Below are 22,987 nucleotides of genomic sequence, written 5' to 3' on the forward strand. Positions count from 1 at the left end.
TGAGCACCATAATAGAACGATATTTTCATATTTTGGTTATAACACATCTGGCAGCCATACAAATAGAATAGTTTTGGTGTACTAATGTGTTTCCCCAGCCCCAAAGCACGTCTAGCAAACAAACGCACTCCATGGATCAGGATAAAAGATGGTGGTGGTTTTCTGAGTAGAAAGGAAAATGAGGACATTGTCAAGGGCTCGTTTCCACTGTTTGGGTTTGCCTGTGGTTGAGTTAAAAAACAAACCACACAGAAACAGCAATGAAAAGTTTGAACAGTTTCCATTTATGCATATCTGTGGGTAAGCAAAAATGTCTGCAGGTTGTATATAAGCAAAATGCAGCTTGCTGCTTTTTCCCTGCGGTTTTTAGCAGGTGCATGGCCATTGTTTTCAACAGACCGAATTACAAACCAAAAGCAAAATGCATATTTGAAAAACTGGTGGTGGCCTAGTTGTTCCACCTATACATTTTAGACAGTGGTAGCCTCCTTGTAAAATACGTTAGTTGGCAGGCTGTGTCTAGTTGAAATCTGCTTGTTTTTTAGTTACCAATGACAGTGTTAATATGACACAGGTAGGGAACTATAACTTTCCGAAGAATCAGTTAAGATGTCCAAAGACTGATATAAATTCAGCTGGTTCAGTGGGGACTAGACAAATGTTGATCAGTGTATGTCTGCCCCTGCTAGGTATCGTTTGATCGAATTCTATCAAAGGAACATGCTGGAAAACTTTGGTCGATCTGCAGGTGGCACTGTTGGTGGGGGGGGGGGGGGGGGGGGGGGGGATTCATCCACTTGTTGTGTGGATGAAGGAATCTGTCTGTTTTGTTTTATTCAGCCTGTCATGGATATGCAATAGTCTGGCAGCTTACCTGTTTCCATCTGTCCATTAGAGGCCTGACTCTGTTCTGGTAACCTTCTTATTTCCTCTCCTTCCTGTATGGCCCCACCCAGACCATCCCAGGAAGTCTATATTAACTATTGCACTACAGGCCTGCAGTGCTGTTCAACAGTGTTTTCTCAAGTTCATGTCTGCAGTGTGCTACGATTACCTTCCTGTGTACCATTTTTGGCTCGTTCCTGACTTCTCCTGTTTGCCTGTGCCCTTGACCTTTTGCCTGTTCCTCGGTTACCCTAGTCTGCCTGTTGCCCTGACCTTGGCTTGCCCTTCACTACCGTTGTCCTGTCTGCTGCTTCCCCTCTCTCTCTGCAGGGGGGTGACCTAGGGGATCCCAGGGGTCGCGACCTGGATCCAGCTGCGGCGAAGGCCATTCTCACCACTAGAGGCTCTGGTGAATACAAAGCTGGGTCTTAGACTCCGCGCCCTGGGCGATCTTGGGTTTGCTTCCTCTCTGATCGCAGCAGTCGGCTATAGGGTTCACTACCCTGTGGTGCATCCCTGACCCCCACGGGGTGCACTTGTTACCTGGCCACAGGTGACCTGACACAGCCCTCTGGCTGAACAAAAGAAATTACCTATGGCCTGCTGAAGTATTAGCAGCCTATAGGCGTTTTCATTTTTATAGGCACATACAGTTTGCTTTTGGCTTGTTCCATTTTGTATGTGCTTTACTTCTGGTTTGCATGCTAGGCCATTAAAAATAAAAACGTAAACATATTCTAAAAAATGGAAGCGTAAAAGCTGCCAGTTGCATTTTAATAAACTGAAGCCTACAGAAATGCATAGATGGAAATTCTACCATTGAATATAATGGAAAAAAAATCAATTTTGTATTTGAGTGGGTTGGATTTTTACCAAAGTGCAGGCAAACAGCAGCAATGGAAATGGGCCCTGTATATATCCTCAGTACAAGTCTCAGCTAACATAAACTAAAACTGATATTAGATCTGTTGAGGGTTTGAAAATTAATTTTCACCCATTGGTGTAATTAAGATAAAAAAATAAATCTTTGAGAACCTTTTTGTGATCATAAAATTTAGCACACATTTCTGTTAACTAAAGTCAAACTGCTTCAGTGATCTATTGCAAATGATATGTTGTACAGTACTGTTTCATATTCACACTATACAGCTAAACAAATTTCAAGAGGAACATGTAGATCAATTAGTAAAAGATACCAAGAAAATTTCAGAGTATGTTCTTCATTAGGTGATTCTTCCGGCCATAACCCCGTTTCTGTCTTCTGTAAAAGAAATACAAACAGAGTTACTTTCTCATAGGCATGGCACAGTCCCTGGAATTCATAAGACAAATGTGTCATAGATAGCGATGGTTAAGATGGGCTTTGCCTTGGCCAGAGATGGACTTTAATGAAAATTCAGATTTTTTGAATCACATTAATAGTTCACAAAAAACGTGCTTTACAGTTTACCTGAGACATCACTTCCTTCCATGGGTACATCTTTGGAGATGAACTTCTGTTTTTCCAGGACGAGAGACCTGATGTAAGAGAAGCAAGTTACTATATCTGTCCTTTCATTATGCTGATTAAAAACGCAAAGATTTTAAGTAATCAAAATATAACACAGACTTTACTCAAGTCAGGGTAGAAAATTGGATTAGGTTAAATTAGTTTTCCAATATAAAATGAGAAAACACATACCGGAATGATCTGGCTTGGGTGATAAACTGGCGAGCTTGATCTATTTCCTTAGCAAGTTTTTTAAGATCATCACCTTCAAATATTGGAAGAACAGGATCCTGGGTGATAACCAAGTAGAGGAAAGGGTGTTATTATCATACAACATTTATTTCAGGAATAAACCCATCTGCAATTGTCTTTACTGTAAAGTCTCATACACACGACCGAGGAACTCGACAGGCAAAACACATCGTTTTCCTCGTCGAGTTCCTTGTTAGGCTGTCGAGGAACTTGACAAGGCAAGTTTCTCCATTCCCGTCGAGGAAATAGAGAACATGCTCTCTTTTTGGCTCGTCGAGTTTCTCGACAGTTTCCTCGACGAAAATGTACACACGACCGGTCGTGTGTACGAGGCCTGATAGGTGATAATTCTTTAGATACTGTACAAAAAAATTTACATTTCAGAAAATACAAAAAAATGCCATATCCTGTATGGCAGTTTATAAGAAGGTATCTGCACACTAGGGGGTCTACATATCAATGTTTACATTCAAGATTTACATAACTTTCACACAAGTTTCACACATTTCACCTAAAATTCACTGTTTGAATTTAGGTTGAAAACATTTATAAGTTACCCTCATATGTTTTCAAGTGAACTTTATTTATCTGGCTGAGCAGCACCTTTGGGCATTGAAAAAGCATGAAAGGGTGCTGGAGTATTGTACTTACTCTGTCAAGGCAATATTTGTGATTACCAAATCATCATTGGTAAGTATTGGGCCGTTTTGCTCTGGCCCATTCTGCCATTGTTCTTACATTTACCACTGTGACACATCTCTTTATCTATTTAGATACATCCCATCTGCATCCACCCCTGATGAGTGAGCAATGTTCTTCTTAAGCCTCGTACACACGACCGAGAAACTCGACGGGCGAAACACATCGTTTTCCTCGCCGAGTTCCTTGTTAGGCTGTCGAGGAACTCGACAAGCCAATTTTCTCCATTCCCGTCAAGGAAACGGAGAACATGCTCTCTTTTTGGCTCGTCGAGTTTCTCGACAGTTTCCTCGACGAAAATGTACACACGACCGATTTACTCGGCAAAACAATATCTCACAGCAAGTTTCTTGCTGGTTTTTGCCGAGAAATTCGGTCGTGTGTACGAGGCCTTAGAAAATGGTGTCAATGTGTGATTTTTTTAAAAAAAAAAGGATGGTATTTACTCATAAGTTGAAAGTTGTGTGCCATAAAAACTATAATGGGGGAAAAAAAAACCTCTACTGCCTATAAACACTGTAACTAATGGAAAGTCTGGCTCTGACTGGTATATATAACAATTACATGAAACAAATGGTATGGCATGTACTATTCCTTCAATCAGCCATGCATACAGTCCTTTGGGGTAGATGCCCCCAAACTGAAATCTGTTTTAAAGCAATACCACATAGGCCATGCATCCTTATATGCCATGTATAGATCTATAGATCCTTGATTAATTAGCAGATCAGTCTCCCTTTTGACGCATCTACAGTATATATTTCCTTGACTTGCATATAATAAATAAGTGGAAAGTATACAATACATACATCTTCATCTGTGAACCCCTCAGTTAGCATCCTGTGAGCAACAAAATGTCCGTCCATATGTCCATGAGATGAATGGAATCTCCCGCCTGACAAACATGCCAGCCTCTTTAAGAATTCATTGCCTGCTCTAGAGTATAGGAACAAAAAATAATAATATACTTGGTTTCTAAATATAAGATAAGATACAGGTATAGATATTTTGAAGCAAATAAACTGAGTGTATTTTTAACATACACATAAAACATTTTACACTTTTTTTTTTTCAATTAAACAGAAAAAGTAGACACACTTATGATAATAAATAATCCTCAAAGCATTATAGTTAATTACACATATAAAAGTTAAAATAAGAATTTTTCAGTTATGTATAAATGAAATTGATATTATGTAACACGCACATACAGTACCTCTCTGAAGCGTTAAATGAAACAGTGTGCACTTTGACACCATGAGACCCCAGAAGTTTCTCAGCCAGTAATAAGTTATAGCTGTTGTCTGGCTTTCCATCTGTCAGCAGATAAACACCTTGTACATCCAAGTAAGAAAAACTTTTCTGTAATTACACAAACAATAAGATGTTAACTAGTGTTATCAACCTTAGAGAAGTTCTACCCCAAAGATCAATGGTGGTCAACAAATTATAGAGTGCCCTAAGTGAAGCCCGCAACACTTCCAGGGGGCTGCAAAATACCACCGCATTATCATGTGTTGGGGTGACTTGCGTTAAGTTATGCATCCCATTGTATACCATTGTAGTGTGCCACAGTGCACATTAATGAGAAAGTGGGAGTAAAAAAAGGCCCTATCCGTTGTGTCACGGGCATTGGTGTCAATGAACACAACACAAAAAAAAACAGTGGTGGCCACTATAAACTTCCCTTTGCACTTAGTGGTCAGTGGCAGTGCTATTTAAGAACCTTCCTTCTCCCCTCCCGCACTGGTGGTCAGTGGCACACAAAGAGCTGTGCCTCATCCAGGGCACCAGGGGGCTATCTGCAATATTGCCAATGCTTGCCAATGGGGAAATAAAATTTTAACATACTTAAAAAAGGAACTCCAACCACATAGAATAATGCTACAGCCAAAACAGGCTTTGGTTTTTCTTATATGGGAGAATTTGTCAAAAATTTCACCAAACGATTCACAATTTAAATTTTAAGTGACAACAATGTTTAGAGCCTGCTGTGCTACAGCTTCCTTTACCTAAGCACTCACCCTCCAAAGCACTGCTCCTTTCATAAAAGGCTGATGCATAAATTAAAGTCTGCAGCGCTTTACCGCCTCCATAAAGTACACCAGATTTTTGGTGTACAGCTAATTTTTGGAAGTTTATATACCGTAACTATTGATTCTATTTTACTATTATATTTACAATATTTAACAATCCATTTATTGATTCTTGGATACATACATAACTGAAGTTAAATAGGCATGTAGCACCTCTTGGATTGCATAGCAGTGTTGCCAACCTACCAGATTGAAATTTACTTACACAGCACCCAAAATTTACTGGCATTTCCAACAGTTACAAAATTACAGTTTTAAGTGCATATTTTAGTATTTAGGCTACAAAACAAGTACAATATGCAATTAGCAACATGATTTAAGGTATCTATTAATGCAAAAAAACATATTTCTTTTTTTATTTCCAATATAATAAGTAGGTAGATCAGGGACAGACTCAGGAGGGCAAGAAATTAGAATGGGCAGGCACACATACAAGAAATGAACTCTCACAATGGCATTGACAGCAGTGTGCAGCAGTACAGATGATGATGACACCTCACCAACACAACATGTCACCCCTTGAGTCACAATGACAGTCTCTCTCCACACCAGGTGGTCCCTTCAGACCCTCCAGTCCAAAGAGACCTGACAGTCCAACTCCCGGCTTGCCTTGCCCCTGTCCTGCAGACCCGCACACATGACATCACGTGCAGGGGTCAAGTCTGGGGAAAAAAGTGTGGCAACTCCCACCCAAGATCCACTCCCCCACCAAAAAAAAAAAAGATACGCTCATATGCATAATTACTAAACCGCATGTTTTTTTTTTCCATCCACTGTACCTTAGTAATTCTTTTGTTACTGGCCGCTTCCTGTATATGGATTCATCGGGTAGTGTGCTGGTATTCCGTCACTTCCTTGATGCCGCAATGTCTCCTGGGAGCTTTTGTCATTGTCCCCAGAAGACATTGCGGAGGTCTGCCGCGAGTTATCGCGGGATTTAGAAAGAACTTTAAGCAGTTCTTTCTATATCCCGCGATAACTCGCGGTAGACCTCCGCAATGTCTCCTGGGAACAATGACAAAAGCTCCCAGGAGACATTGAGGAAGTGAATACCCGCACACTACCCAATGAATCCATATACAGGAAGCGGCCAGTAACATAAAGGATTACTAAGGTTCGCCTGCCCCTGACAGTGACTCGAGCTGGGCATCGCCGCTTAGTGAAGGATTGGCTCAGGCGGCTCGGCTCCTCTCGGCTGCTCTAGTCCTGCAAAGGGAACTGCGTTCCTGCTGTGAAAAAAGTGCATCGCCTCTGCCAGACCTGTTCCCCGCCTGCAAAGTCCCAGCACACTGTAGCAGGCAATGGAATGATCTCGGCCGGCCCTGGACCGGAACTGCACATGCGCAGTTCTGAGCTAAGCGTCACAGCTAAAAATTTCCTGTCACTGGCATTTACTAGTAGAAGAAAAGAGACTGTTTTTTACTGCCTGACAGTAAAAATACTGACGGTTGGCAACACTGTTACATAGCTGTTCGAATGAGGAAGGAATTTTTTCCCCTGCTGTAGCAAATTGGATCATGCTCTGCTGGGGTTTTTTGCTTTCCTCAGGATCATCTGTGGGTATATAATTGGGTATATGGGTTGTACGATATTTATTTTTATGGTTGAACTAGATGGACTTGTGTCTTTTTTCAACCTGACTAACTATGTAACTATGTAATTATAACAACCTTTCTTTGGCGAATTATAAAACTAGAGTTGTCAAAACCTGACTTGATGTGATCTGCCATTGGTTCCTGCAAATTAATTTAGAAAGCCAACAAGTCCACCCATTATTTTAGATTTAGTTTTTTCATTGTATAAACCCTTTACATAGCATCCCTGTGACCTCCCCTGCATTCTGATGATACTGTTCTGCCTAAACAGATAATATCCTGTCAAGACACCAGCACTCAGACAAATTAGGAAGATATAATAAGAAGACAGCATAGACTGGATAGTAGTGGCAACCTTCCAGTTAGAGGATTGAGTAACAATGGCTAGTCACAGATAAAAGACATCAGATTTCTATAGTAGGAGATATATATACCAGGAGATGGTAATAAGATGGTGGACAACTCTAAATACTTCTACAGGTAACTGTAAATAGAAGATATTACCAACTCCAACCAATCAAAATATGATCTTCATTCAGGTAAAATCGACTTCAAGTTAGTGAGAAGATATATAAGGTCTTACACTCAATGGCCCGGATTCACAAAGCACTTACGCCGACGTATCTCGAGATACGCCGCGTAAGTGCAAATATGTGCCGTCGTATCTGTGCCCACAAACTAAGATACGCCAGAAAATAGGCTTCACCCGACCAACGTAACTTGCCTACGCCGGTGGAGAGTGAGCGCATATTTACGCTGGACGTATTTGGCGCTCCCATTCATTTTCTATTCGTATATGCAAATGAGGGAGATAAGCCGATTCACGAACGTACTTGCGCCCGGCGCATAATATACGCCGTTTGTGTAAGTCGTACGTCCGGCGTAAAGTTATTCCCCATATATGAGGCGCAACCCATGCAAAGGTATGGACCAGGGAACTCAAGCCGTCGTATTTTACGTTGTTTACGTTGTACGTGAATATGGCTGGGCGTAGGTTACGTTCATGCCGTAGGCAGTGATCCGCCGTATCTTAGGCATTCGTTCCGACGTGATTATGAGCATGCGCACTGGGATGCGTCCACGGGACGGCGCATGCGCCGTTCGTTATTCGTATCTATCTGGCGCTTGGCCCATCATTTGCATGGGGTCACGCCTCATTAGCATGGCTCATGCCCACTTGCACTTACGACGACTTACGTCTAAGAAACCCATCGCAGATTTGGCAGCACTGGCTTTGTGAATCCAGTGCTTGCCTCTCTGCACTGCGCCGGCGTAGCGTAAAATAGATACGCTACGGCGGCATAAATATGCGCCGATGTATGTGAATCCGGGCCATTGTTCCCTACTATGGTTAGGCATTTTTCTTTTTGTAAGACTAGTATTAAAATAATTTGCTTAGATGTACATGGAAGCTGGCAGTTCTGACCATTTAAAAAAAAAAAATTTAGTTATCTTCTAATTACAGCAATCCGACATGGCTGCCAGGCAACTAAAGCTGGCTATACACAGTTCCAATTTCGGGTGAATCCAGGTGAACCGGACAACATTCACTCATTTAGGGCCAGTTCACACCAGACACAGTTCCGTACAGTTTTGTGTGCATTTTTTCTGCACTAAAAATGCATGCACAGTGTTTTCCATGTATTCCAATGGCTCTAGTTGGCTCTAGTTCACACCATGCAAACTGACCGGAAACTGACTACATGGTGTGAACTAGAGCCAACTAGAGCCATTGGAATACATGGAAAACACTGCGCATGCATTTTGCGCAGAAAAAAAGCACACGGAACTGAACGGAACTGCGTCTGGTGTGAACTGGCCTTAAGTGTTTCTGTTGGCCACCCCCTTGGTTTACAAAAATTGGAACAGCAGGGCAGAAAACTGATGGCCAAACATTTAAGCCTCGTACACACGATCGGATATCTGATGGAATCTAATCTGATGGATTTTTTCGTCGGATATCCAATGAAGCTGACTTTCATCAGTCTTGCCTACACACCATCAGTCAAAAATCCATGCCAAAACGCGGTGACGTAAAACACTACGACGTGCTGAGAAAAATTAAGTTCAATGCTTCCGAGCATGCGTGGACTTGATTCTGAGAATGCGTGGATTTTTGACCGATGGACTTCCACACAGACGATCATTTTTTTTCTATTGTTTTTTTATCCATAGGAAAAATTTAAAACATGTTCTATTTTTATTCACCGATGGAAAACAAACCGATGGGGCCCACTAACGATCAGTTTGTCTGATGAAAACAGTCCATCGGTCCGTTGTCATCGGACAAACCGATCGTGTGTACAGGGCTTTACTGTATCCAAATGGATGTAGGCAGTGTTTGGGTATTTTGTGAGCCAGCAAAAAAAATGTAGCTGGATTAGGGGATTCATCCATCTTTTCAATTACTAGTAAACCTACTTTTGAACTGCAACTTGATCCCGGGAAAACAGTATTCATTTAGATGATACTAGTAGGTATGCATTTTTTTGATAATGTTCACTTTTATTTTTAGATTTATTGGTTCTATATGTTTGTGAAAATGTTTATTGGCTCTTCTGCTCTAACTCTCAAATATAAACTCCTTTTTATAGATTAGATTTATTTATATCAGTAAAGAATAACTCTTGCTCCTTAGTTCCGAAATAATATTTATATATATATATATATATATATATATATATATATATATACAGTTGAACCTCGGATTACGAGCATAATCCGTTTCAGGAGTATGCTCGTAATCCAAAGTAATCGCATATCAAAGTGAGTTTTCCCATTGAAGTCAATGGAAACGAAAATAATTTGTTCTGCATTGACTTTAATAGGATGCAATACCGAGTGCGGCCAAAGGTGGGGGCGCCAGAGAGCACCCAAAACTGCCAAAAAGGCCGGAGGACACTTCGGCTAGTTTCCTGCGCCCCCGTACCTCAGGCCAAATAAGGTACTGCAGGTCAATGTTCAGCTTTTCTTGGCTTCTGCGCCCCCCTTCCTCAGGCCAAATGAGGTACTGCAGGCCTATTTTCGGCTCTGCTCGGCTTCTGCACCCCCGTACCTCAGGCCAAATGAGGTACTGCAGGCCTATTTAGCTTGAATTCTGCTTGTCTTGCGAGTCAACTCTCCGAGTCAGAATTTTTTCTTTAAAGTTGCTCGCAACTCGCAAATCAAAGCGCTCTCAAACCAAGTTACTCTTAAACCGAGGTTCCACTGTGTATATATATATATAAATATATATATATATATATATATATATACACACACACACACACATATATATATATATCTATATCTATACACACATACTACACACAAGAAAAAGATGGTGATATAAAGCTTTAAATGTTCATGTGACCAGTCAACTTACCTCGATAGCATGGACAATACAGGAATTTCCTCGAGGCTGAAGCCTGGAGAGCCACTGTACAGCATCCTGACATGCTTCATCAGTGGCTTCCACCAAACAATCCTGCCATTGCTCAATGTTCTCTGCAAAGCTGATTATATTGAACCTGTACATCAAACAGAACACAGGAAAATGATAGTAATGTCTATTTACTATGTTCTAAGTCCCTGTTTACAAAAGTGTGGTCAATTTTTTATTATCTTTTCTCACTGTTAAGAGTACTTATCAAAGATCAGAATATATACGTATATATGAAGAACCAGTCACGGGAAAGCATGCTCCTTTAACTGATGGCTGCCAAGAATAAGTACTGAAGGGAGTATGCTGATTTCCCCCCAGAGCCAAATGATCTGCTTCTATGGGCTCTAACAAATTAGATACTGACAGTGTAAGGCCCCATACACACCATAGAATCTATCCGCAGATAAATCCCATCGAATGGGTTTCTGCGGATAGATTCTATGGTGTGTACACTCCGTCGGATATCTATCAGCAGATAAATCTCCCCTGGGATGGATTTCCAGCAGATGGATATTTGCTGACATGCTCAACAAATCCATCTGCTGGAATCCATTCCAACGGATGGATCCGCTCGTCTGTACAGACTTACCGGATCCATCCGTCCAAAGGGATTCCCCGCACGCGTCGTAATGATTTGACGCATGCGTGGAATTCCTTATATGACAGCGTCGCGCCCGTCGCCGCGTCATAATAGCGGCGACGGCGCGACACGTCATCGGCAGAGGATTTCAGCGCGGATTTCAATGCGATGGTGTGTACACGCCATCGCATAGAAATCCTCTGAAATCTTTGAGAGGATTTATCCGCGGATACGGTCCGCTGGACCGTATCTGCGGATAAATCCTCTCGTGTGTATGGGGCCTCAGAGAAATACATACTGTATATTGTTATTTTTATTTTATTTTTATCAACAAGGTGTTTATTAAACAAGTAAATAAACAACAATTTCCAATGTACAAGCAAATATTAGAACCGTTCAAATGTACATCATACATATATAGACATATGCCCTTATATTGTTATTTTTAGTAGTGCGAGCAACACTTGGGTAGTTTTTTTTATGTGGAATATTTCTACATATTTATTTATCACCAAGAACAATTTATTGGACACCAATATTTCATTTTATATCTATGGGCTCATTTATTATATTTATCAGATTTTCTGTAAATTCACATAATTTTGTGATTTTCACTAAAAGTGCTGCCTCTATTATATTGAGGATTTATTGACATTTAAGTTGTGGTTATATAGTGCAGTGAGGGGATATTTATTAATACTTGGGCAGTGCCCAGGTTGTGATGGTGGCATACAACTATTACAGTATGGGAAGCACTGGTGGATTTATTTTTTCAGCTACTCTACCTTTTTCCAAGGTAAGACACTGGGTTTGTTCAAAACGTACATGCATTTAGGTCTCACCATCTCTGTATTCCATCTACTTCTCTAAATATATGATCATGATGTAGTCATTGTTAAATAACATTTTAAAAAGGTCAGAGAGTAAGACATTTATTGGACTCAGTAGTGCCATGGTAATTTACATTTGGTAAGATCTTAAATACATGGGGCAACCAATCAGCTTGGATTATCTAGTATAGGTTAGAAGATAAAAGAAACCGCTTGCCGACCGCGCCATGTACATTTACGTTGGCAGAATGCCATGGCTGTGCAAAGTAACATGACTATGCCCGCGGGACCCACGGACTTGATGTCCGCCGGTGTCACGCGATAGTTTCATGGAGCGGCAGAACGGAGAGAGGCCAGTGTAAACAAGGTATCTCCCTGTTCTGCCTAGTGACTCTCATCGGGAGCAGTGATTAGTGTCGTGTCACAGTAAGTCCCGCCCCCACACAGTTAGAATCACTCCCTAGGACACACTTAACCCCATTCTAGTCGCCTAGTGGTTAACCCCCTTCCCTGCCAGTCACATTTATACAGTAACCAGTGCATTTTTATAGCACTGATTGTTGTATAAATGTGAGTGGTCTCAAAATAGTGCCATAAAACCCTATTTTGTAGATGCTATAACTTTTGAGCAAACCTATCAATAAACGCTTATTGCGATTTTTTTGCAGAAATATGTAGAAGAAGACATATCGACAAACATCACATGTAATCAAAATTCATGTCTACATACCAAATGTTTCTAGCCCTTAGTTGTTCCCACAGCAGTGAGATCAAGCCTTTTTGCATCTCTGGTAGAAAAGGAGCCATGGAACTGGATGAATCAATTAATATACACACTTTACTCTCCAACACCACTCCAAACAGCTGTCGACTCCCTGCAACACACAGCATAGATCAAAAGTGTATCAAAACAACTAAAACAATTTTAAGCAAGATCTAATGCATTCATAATTATAGGAAAATTAAGTACACCAGCATGTTTTTTAGATGTGCTACGTATGCCCCAAAAACATCATCAAAAAGCAATGGGGTAGATTCAGAAAGCAATTACGCCGGCGTATCCATAGATACGCCGCGTAATTGCTAAGTTGCGCCGGCGTATCTACTTTCTGTATTCAGAAAGCTAGATACGCCGACTTTAGCCTAAGATACGACTGGCATAAGTCTCTTACGCCGTCTTTTTTTTAGGGTGCATTCTGACGCTGGCCACTAGGTGGCGCTCCCATAGTTGTCAGCGTAGAGTATGCAAATTACATACTTACGCCGATTCACAAACGTACGTGCGCCCGGCGGTAGTTTTTTACGTCATTTGCGTAAGTCGTTTTCGTCGTAACGTTGCTCCTGCTATTAGGAGGCGCAGCCAATGTTAAGTATGGACGTCGTTCCCGCATCGCAATTTAAAAATTTTACGTTGTTTGCGTAAGTCGTCCGTGAATGGCGCTGGACGCCATTTACGTTCACGTCGAAACCAATGACGTCCTTGCGACGTCATTTACCGCAATGCACGTCGGGAAATTTTAGGGACGGCGCATGCGCAGTACGTTCGGCGCGGGAACGCGCCTAATTTAAATGATCCACGCCCCCTACCGGATCATTTGAATTACGCGCGCTTACACCGGCCCCTTTTACGCTACCCCGCCGCAAATTACGGAGCAAGTGCTTTCTGAATACAGCACTTGCTCCTGTAAATTGCGGAGGCGTAGCGTAAATACACTACGCTGCGCCGCCGTAACTTTAGGCGGAGATACCTGAATCTACCCCAATGTCTATAGCAGGGGTCGGGAACCTATGGCTCGCGAGCCAGATGTGGCTCTTTTGATGACTGCATCTGGCTCTCGCCTGTCAATCCGCGGACCCTGTGGTTTGCCGATCCGCAGATTGAGCCCATAGGCTTCGGTCTAGCTCCGGAGCGGTGGCCATCTTGGTACACTGGGCAGTGGCCTAGTTGAGCGGTGAGCTGACTTCATCATCACCCGCCTCAACTGCTCGTGGATCTGCCTGCTTGTGTAGTGGTAAGCAAGCAGACAATCGTAGAGTATGTGTGGATATTACAGTGGGGGAGATGTGGGGAGATGTGGATATTACAGTGGGGGGAGATGTGGATATTACATTGGGGGAAGAGATGAATATTACAGTGGGGGGAGATGTTGATATTCTAGTGGGGGGGAGATGTGGATATTACATTGGGGGGAGAGGTGAATATTACAGTGGGGGGAGATGTTGATATTGTAGTGGGGGGAGATGTGGATATTACAGTGGGGGGAGATGTGGATATTACAGTGGGGGAGATGTAGATATTACATTGGGGGAGATGTGGATATTACATTGGGGGAGATGTGGATATTACAGTGGGGGAGATGTGGATATTACAGTGGGGAGATGTGGATATTACAGTGGGGGGAGATGTGGATATTACAGTGGGGGAGATGTGGATATTACAGTGGGGGAGATGTGGATATTACAGTGGGGGAGATGTGGATATTACAGTGGGGAGATGTGGATATTACAGTGGGGGAGATGTGGATATTACAGTGGGGAGATGTGGATATTACAGTGGGGGGAGATGTGGATATTACAGTGGGGGAGATGTGGATATTACAGTGGGGGAGATGTAGATATTACATTGGGGGAGATGTGGATATTACAGTGGGGAGATGTGGATATTACAGTGGGGGAGATGTGGATATTACAGTGGGGAGATGTGGATATTACAGTGGGGAGATGTGGATATTACAGTGGGGGGAGATGTGGATATTACAGTGGGGGAGATGTGGATATTACAGTGGGGGAGATGTAGATATTACATTGGGGGGAGATGTGGATATTACAGTGGGGAGATGTGGATATTACAGTGGGGGAGATGTGGATATTACAGTGGGAAGATATGGATATTACAGTGGGGAGATGTCTGTGGATTACAGTGGGGAAGATGTGGATATTACAGTGGGGGGAGATGTGGATATTACAGTGGGGGAGATGTGGATATTACAGTGGGGGAGATGTAGATATTACAGTGGAAAGAGGTCTATAGCATCCCCTCTCCCTCCCCCCACAGGTTCCTGGCTAATTATACTCTGCATTCTAATACCCAGGGGTCAAGTCTTGGGGAAAAAAGTGTGGGAACTCCTTCCCAAGATCCACTCCCCCACCAAAAAAAAAAAATGATACGCTCATATGCATAATTACTAAACCGCAAGTTCTTTCTAAATCCCGCGATAACTCGCGGCAGACCTTCGCAATGTCTCCTGGGAACAATGACAAAAGCTCTCAGGAGACATTGCGGCATTGAGGAAGTGACGGAATACCCACACACTATATATATATATATACGCACACACACACACACACTCTAGCAGAAACCAAAATGATCATCATCTTAAAAAACAAAAAGCTAAATAAATCACCAGATAAAAGCCACTGCAGTCGCTGAATATAGCGTTTCAAAACCTTCTCCAGTTGCTCAATATATTCCTCTAGCTCCTTGGGCTGAAATTGAAGGTGTTTCACCACTCCCTGTAAGTGACAAAAAGCATGATTGTTTAAAAGTTAGAAAAAATAAAATATGCATGCAAACCTTTCTTTACTAGGACAAAAATACATCTACACATATCACGATATCACAGATAGTCATATCTACTGGTCTACTGGCCATTACAGTGCATACAAAATGCCAGCCTTATTGAATAACATTGTATATTATGACTCCTCCTTTTTTAATGATGTACACTTTTAATGATAAAACTCAAAGGTGTGACTGGGACCTAACTCTGCTGTGGATGTAACAAAAAGTTTTATTAATGTATATATCGTCTGTAACTACACACAGTAATGCAAGGCTTTCTCCCTGGTGTGGAGTGTCGTGCTCGCCCCCTCCCTTGGACTACAGGAGAGTCAGGATGCTCTCTAACACACAGCTCCTTTCTCTATCTGCAACGTAGAGAGAGCATCCTGACTCTCCTGTAGTCCAAGGGAGGGGGCGAGCATGACACTCCACACCAGGGAGAAAGCCTCGCATTACTGTGGTGAGTTACAGACAGAAGAACAGGAAGTGAGGATTTCTCAGAAAAAATATTTAAAAGCAAAATCGAAGGATGAGGTAAGTGAAGGAGGACTGCATTAAGGAAGGTTAGACTCAAGTTTAAATCCACAAAAAAATGCAAAGCAGCCATATATGGTTTGTAAACCAAGGCGAACAATATATAATAAGACGTAAAACATGCATGAAAAAAGGAGTCAGCTTGACTGAGCATGCACGGGTGCCCACCATCTAAAGTCTTTAGTGACTTAAACAATGAGATTACAGACAAGTACAACAATTGGGAAGCTGACTGACCAGGAATAAAGCTGGCCATACATTACATTTCTTTTGTTCAGCCCACTGGACTGGATCCATAGATTTCCAATCCACGCTTAAGGCTTTGTTTGAATGACTTTTTTGGCTGTTTTGTTTTTGCTAAAGGGGGATTGTATATGCAATTACCAGGCTGCAACAGCAAGTTAACCACTTAAGGACCCGCGCACGACTATATACATCCTATTTTTGAAGAGGGATATCTCGGTAATGGCAGCAGCTGCCACAACCGAGATATCCATCTCTTCATGCACCGGTCCTTTAAACGATAATGGTGGTCTGCGTGGCGGATTTGCTGTGAGATCACCGTTATCGGCAGCGGGAGAAGCCCCCCTCCCGCCACTCTCCCGCGCCCTCCGCTACTTACTGGAGCCGTCGGCAGCGGCGGAGGCGATCGGGTCCTGTCTAATGCTTGCCGTCTCCATAGCATAGTAGGGCAGAAGCGACGTCAAAACGTCACTTCCGCCCATGCTTCTTAAAGGCACATTTTCCTGTTGTCATTTTTTCATCCCAGATCTCATATTTAAGGGGACCTGTCATGCTTTTTTATATTACAGGGGATGTTTACATTTCTTTGTGATAATAATACAAGTGATCCATTTTTTTTTTAAACAGTGTCAAAATTAATAAAATAAATTAAAATAAATAAGAAATAATAATTTTAAAGCGCCCCGTCCTGACGAGCTCGCGCGCACGTGAAGGTGGGATTAGGGGGGAAGGTGGGATTAGAGGATAAAGCAGGGGTGAGGTAACTACATGAGATAAAGGGAAAGGAAAAGAGATGGAAAATTAGGAGGTATAGGATAAACCCAGGATGTCATTGTTGTTATTGTTGCCAATTTTGTTATTTATGTATATGTAATGTTGTTGGTATTTTAAATGTGATTCTTTTCTGTGTATGTTTTTTTTTTTTTTTTTGGAATGTAATGTAAAGTATATTTGTATTTCTTAAAAAACTTGGAATAAAAACAAATGAAAACAAAAACAGAAAGTGTAGCTGCTAAACACAACAATCAGACAAAAATTGTAATGGTAAAAATGGAATATAAAGTGTAGCGCTGTGAAAAATGGATCAATGGAGTAAACCATCAATCATAAAAAGGGACTATAATGAAACCATAAATGTATGGCTGTTCCTAATAATAGGTAACTCACACCTATAGTGAAAAATATATAACACAATATATGTCGTGAATATGTAACAAATACAGTGATAAAACTGCAAAACAACACCAAAAACTATACGTCTGTGGTAACGTAAGGCGGCTGTAGAAGATGTATACAACAATCTTCATATGGTAGATGCCAATATCTTAAGCTAATAGCACTAAACCAGGGGTGTCCAAACTTTTTTCAAAGAGGGCCAGATTTGATGAAGTGAACATGCGTAAGGGCCGATCATTTTGCCTGACATTCTTTCAACCATTAAAATTTGTTCTAAGTGTGTTCGTTCAAGCACTAATACACTGCCCAACACAAATTCTCTTGCCTTTGTGGCTGTGTGTGGTGAAGAGATGAGCGTGGGCGTGTTATTTGGATATACCGTATTTATCGGCGTAAAACACACACCTTCACTTTAGATGGGAAGTTTCAGGGAATTTTTTTTTTAGATTAAAAACTATGAAGCAAAATAAGGTTCATTGCCCATCAATGCAGCCTAATCAGTGCCCATCTGTAGCCTCTCCATTGCCTTGAATCCAGCCTCTCCATTGCCATGAATGCAGCCTGATCGATGTCCATCTGCAACCTCGGAGGGAAGGGGGGGGTGGGATGAGCGCCAACAGATTACATACAGGAGAATCTTCTGTTTATACAGCAGCCTCTTTAATACAATTTCTCTCGCCTCCTATGATAGACAGAGGAGTCGTCCAATGGCAGCCCAGGAGACGGGACTTCCTATTACAGATGTCACAGAGTAAACAGGAGATTTTCCTGTATGCATTTTGATGGCACTAGTTCCCCCTCTCCCTTTCCCCTCCGAGGCAGCGCCGATAAATACAGTATATATACAAATTACCAGGTGGGCCACATTAAACTGGAACAGGGGCCGCAATTGGCCCCCGTGCCGGACTTTGGACATGCCTGCACTAAACAGTTCATAAATGGATGTCCGCATAGAAGGGGACTTGACCCAGATCACACTGCACTTGGTGCTTCCAGCAGTCTGTATGTGCTTGGTGTACAACGAAGAATGTATTATTTTGTTTATAGCCATACTGACTCATGTTGTGCCCACAAAGTCCACTCTTTTTGAGAAAGTCCACTTTCTCAATTCTTTTTTCTCATATTTGGATGTTGGCAAGGTGGGGGTCCTCCTTCCCAGCTGTCAGAATACTCAAACAGTGACTGCAGCCAATTGTTTCCTGCCCAGCTCCTTCAATTTCTCAGTTGCAGTTTGTCAAGCCTGTTTGTGTTGGCAGGGACACTCACAGCTCAAATATTAGTGGATTCGCAGGAATTGGAGCCATGCATGGCCAGCTTTAGAGGAGAAGCAATAAGGTCACTGAGCAGAATACAGGGATCACTTTACGAGTGACGGTGGAAAAGGCTGGCTTCATGTTCCCTGCAATCAAACACACCACTTCACTAGGAGATAACTAATTGGGTAGTACTATGCTGGGTAATGATTTTAGCTTATCTTTTTTTCCATATTTCTTATGGTACCTCTTCATTGCTGTTCTAATCTCTAAGGCATACCCCACTTTTAAGTACACAATGGGGTTTATTTACTATCGCTGGAGAGTGCAAAATCAGGCTCACTTCTGCATAGAAACCAATGAGCTTCCAGGTTTTATTACCAGGCTTAATTGAACAAGCTGGGGCTAGAAGCTCATTGGTTTCTATGCAGAAGTGAGACAGATTTTGCACTCTCCAGCGATAGTAAATAAGCCCCATTGTGTACTTAAAAGTGGGGTTTGCCTATATTAAACAAATTACATTTCGCTCTTTCTATGAAGTTTATCAGAGACAAATGCAGTTTTTTTTTTCATTTTTGGAAACACAGGTATGCCAATAGGCTCTTTAACCACTTCAGCCCCAGGAGAATTTACCCCCTTCCTGACCGGGCCATTTTTGCGATACGGTACTGCGTGGCTTCAACTGACAATTGCGCGGTCGTGTGACGCTGTACCCCAAAAAATTTTAAAATTCCCCCACAAATAGAGCTTTATTTTGGTGGTATTTGATCCCCTCTGCGGTTTTAATTTTTTGTGCTATAAACAAAAATAGAGCGACAATTTTGAAAAAAAATATATATTTTTAACTTTTTGCTATAATAAATTTTCCGAAAAATGTTAAAAATCGAATTTCTTCATCCATTTTGGTCAATATATATTCTTCTACGTATTTTTGGCAATAAGCGTATAATGATTGGTTTGCACAAAAGTTATAGGCCCGGATTCACAAAGCACTTATGCCGACGTATCTCGAGATACGCCGTGTAAGTGTAAATACGCGCCCACAAAACTAGATACGCCTGAAAATAGGCTTCATCCGACCGACGTAACTTTCCTACGCCGGCATATCGTGGGCGCATAGTTACGCTGGCCGCAAGTGGCGCTCCCATTGATTTCCTATTCAAATATGGAAATGAGGGAGATACGTCGATTCACAAACGTACTTGCGCCCGGTGCATAATATACGCGGTTTGCGTAAGTCATACGTCCGGCGTAAAATTATTCCCCATATATGAGGCGCAACTCATGCTAAGGTATGGACCAGGGAACACAGCTGTCGTATTTTACGTTGTTTACGTAGTACGTGAATAGGGCTGGTCGTAGGTTACGTTCACGTCGTAGGCAGTGATCTGTCGTATCTTAGGGAATAGTTCCGACGTGATTCTGAGCATGCGCACTGGGATACGTCCATGGGACGGCGCATGCGCCGTTCGTTTTAAGTACTTGTATGGCACTCGGCCCATCATTTGCATGGGGTCATGCCTCATTAGCATGGCTCACGCCTACTTCCTCCTACGCCGGCTTACACCGAGGGAACCCATCGCAGTTTGGGAGGCAAGTGCTTTGTGAATTTGTTGCTTGCCTCTCTGCGCTACGTCGGCGTAGCGTATATTAGATACGCTACGCCGGCATAAATATGTGCCAATGTATGTGAATCCGGGCCAGAGCGTCTACAAACTATGGGAAAGATTTATGGCATTTTTATTATTATTATTTTTTTTACTAGTAATGGTGATGAGATTTTGGATTGATCTCCTCTTACTTGCTTTTGCATCTCAAGTACAGGAAGTGAAGATAAATGTCCTCAACCAGACACAGGCAGCAAAAAACAAAATGACAGTTTTAACCCTTCCCTATACCTAAGAATTATACATATACTCTAATTGTATCTATTCAGACTTGTATACACACCGATCCCACTGATACAACTACCATCAAATATTATTATTAGCCAATAGCCACCCACAATATACTGTATATGGTATATCAAAAAGTGCTCTATAAACATCAAATACTCACGTTAACCTCCACACTTGGGAAAATAGTGCAGTATTTTGCAGAAACACGTTTGTGTAATGCCGGCACCAACTTTTTCTGGTGAGTGCAATCTGGACCAGATATCAGCTTGGTGAGCTGTAACTTCAGCTTCTTCAAACCGTATTTTTTCAGCCACTTTTAGGAAACAGAATACAATAAATGTTCATCAAATTTGAGCAGAATTTTGACTATATAAGAAATATAAATGTATCTACAGATTATATTTAATGACCACTACAATATGATTGCGTTTGAGCATTCTAGTAACAAGTCTAAAGCTAATGTACGCACACCGATATACCTCTGTCTTAATAAGTATGTATATTATTGGTCAACACTGGCCATAGGAAGAGACTGAGTGCTATGTACCTTGCAACCAACACAAACATTTCCCTGCTCCAGCTGATTGTTAAATTCCACAAACATGACATGCAGTGTGAAGGCCCTTACACACAATCGGATATTCCGACAACAATTGTCCTATGGACGTGTTTTGTCAGATAATCCGACCATCTGTACGCTCCATCAGACAATTGTTGTTGGAAATTACACAAGTCCGTCGGACTAAAATCCAAAGTACAAACACGCATTGCTCCGAACCAATGCTAACCATCAGACAACATTAGCAGAAGTTGCCCAAAGGGTGGCGCTAAAGAGCTGAAAAACAATGTAGTTTTGTGAATGTTGGCTGAAAATGTTCTGCCGTCTGTATGCAAAACAAGTTCACGGCCAACGCCCTTCACACAAAATTGGAAGTCTTATCGTGTGTATGCTTTAGATTGCTTCCTGATCACACAGATTTGTACACTTACTAAAAACGAGGCATTTGCAAACTTGTATTGGTAGACTGCCATTATCAGAGATCAAGAGAGTAAAAGGGAAAAGCAGCACTAGTAGTCAATCAGGTGTGCTGCAGTGCAATTGGCATGTTGGTAGTAGAAGAAAGCAGAGATGAGCTTATCCTAGTGCTGTACAAGGCCAGGGAGAAGAGGGGACCTGTAAGGCCTCGTACACACGACCGAGGAACTCGACGGGCGAAACACATTGTTTTCCTCGTCGAGTTTCTTGTTAGGCTGTCAAGGAAGTCGACAAGGCAAGTTTCTCCATTCCCGTCGAAGGAAAAAGAAGACATGCTCTCTTTTTGGCTCGACGGGATCCTCGACAGTTTCCTCTTTGAAAAATGTACACACGACCGGTTTCCTCTGCAAAAAAAAATACCAGCAAGTTTCTTGCTGGTTTTTGCCGAGAAACTCGGTCGTGTGTACGAGGCCTCAGTGAAAGTGAAACTGCAACAAAGAAAGATCAGATCCCATTTCCTATTATAATCAGCTGTGCTGTGGGGACAGAGCCGGGTTTACATATGTGCGGCCGCAGTTTCCAGCATGGTGTGCGTTTCTCTTCACTGGCTCAGGTGCAATTCAGGTCATAATTTTTGCCTGAATTCGCACCTGAACCAAACCAAAAAATGCACAAGACCCTTTTGGAATTTGCACCGCAGCCACCCCAGACATGTGCAGACCGGCTGCATTGGGAGCCGGTCACACTCGCAAGTCATGTGAATTGGATGCAGTAAAAAACGCATCCAATTCGCACATACGTGAACCCAAGCTTAGGCTTCATTCACACAGTTTTGAATTACGGATCTGAATGCAGCTGTATTGGTTCCAATGGAACCATTTACAGGTGCGGCAAACAGAATCCACAAATCTGCATCTAAGTACTTACGCTTTACGCGCTTACATGCACAGCACATGTTTACGCGTTTGTTAGCGAGTAAGTTAGGTCTAAACAAAGAGGTTAAATAAACTAACAATACGTACACATTTACATCTTTACGCAAGTAGTTTACTGATCATTTCACAGAAACTTTTCTTCTAGAAAACAAATGTGTAATAACATCAGTAAAAAAAATGTTATGGTTGAGTAAATGAAGACTTAGGCCCCGTACACACGACCGAGTTTCTCGGAAGAATTCAGCCAGAAACTCGGTCGGAGCTGGATTCTGCCGAGAAACTCGGTCGTGTGTACACTTTTCAGCAAGGAAGCCGACGAGGAACTCGTCGGGCCGAAAAGAGAACATGTTCTCTATTTCCTCGTTGTTCAATGAGGAAAGTCGGCCCGCCGAGATCTCGGCGGCTTGCACACTGAACTCGACGAGGAACTCGATGTGTTTGGCACATCGAGTTCCTCGGACGTGTGTACGGGGCCTAAGGACTAGTTTGACAGAAATACAAATCCTGTTGGCAGGGAAAACAGCTCTCATATATTGTATATACACTGGTGTATCTCATAA

At 42.1% G+C, this 22,987-nt stretch overlaps 1 protein-coding gene across 1 annotated transcript in view; it reads right to left on the reverse strand.

The window, feature by feature from the left end:
* Positions 1 to 1,449: 1,449 nt before the first annotated feature.
* VWA3A (von Willebrand factor A domain containing 3A) overlaps positions 1,450 to 22,987 on the reverse strand; it is a 135,281-nt gene continuing 113,743 nt past the window's right edge. Inside the window, exons 26-34 of the mRNA XM_040356839.1 lie at positions 20,677 to 20,829; positions 15,255 to 15,363; positions 12,581 to 12,725; positions 10,381 to 10,525; positions 4,542 to 4,687; positions 4,135 to 4,261; positions 2,567 to 2,664; positions 2,336 to 2,403; positions 1,450 to 2,146 (exon numbers count right to left, since the gene is read on the reverse strand). Of these exons, the coding sequence (XP_040212773.1) occupies positions 2,109 to 2,146; positions 2,336 to 2,403; positions 2,567 to 2,664; positions 4,135 to 4,261; positions 4,542 to 4,687; positions 10,381 to 10,525; positions 12,581 to 12,725; positions 15,255 to 15,363; positions 20,677 to 20,829 (1,029 nt within the window). The 3' untranslated portion in view covers positions 1,450 to 2,108. The remainder of the gene's footprint in view (positions 2,147 to 2,335; positions 2,404 to 2,566; positions 2,665 to 4,134; positions 4,262 to 4,541; positions 4,688 to 10,380; positions 10,526 to 12,580; positions 12,726 to 15,254; positions 15,364 to 20,676; positions 20,830 to 22,987) is intronic.

This window comes from Rana temporaria, chromosome 6, assembly GCF_905171775.1.
Source record: "Rana temporaria chromosome 6, aRanTem1.1, whole genome shotgun sequence".
Classification (NCBI taxonomy): domain Eukaryota; kingdom Metazoa; phylum Chordata; class Amphibia; order Anura; family Ranidae; genus Rana; species Rana temporaria.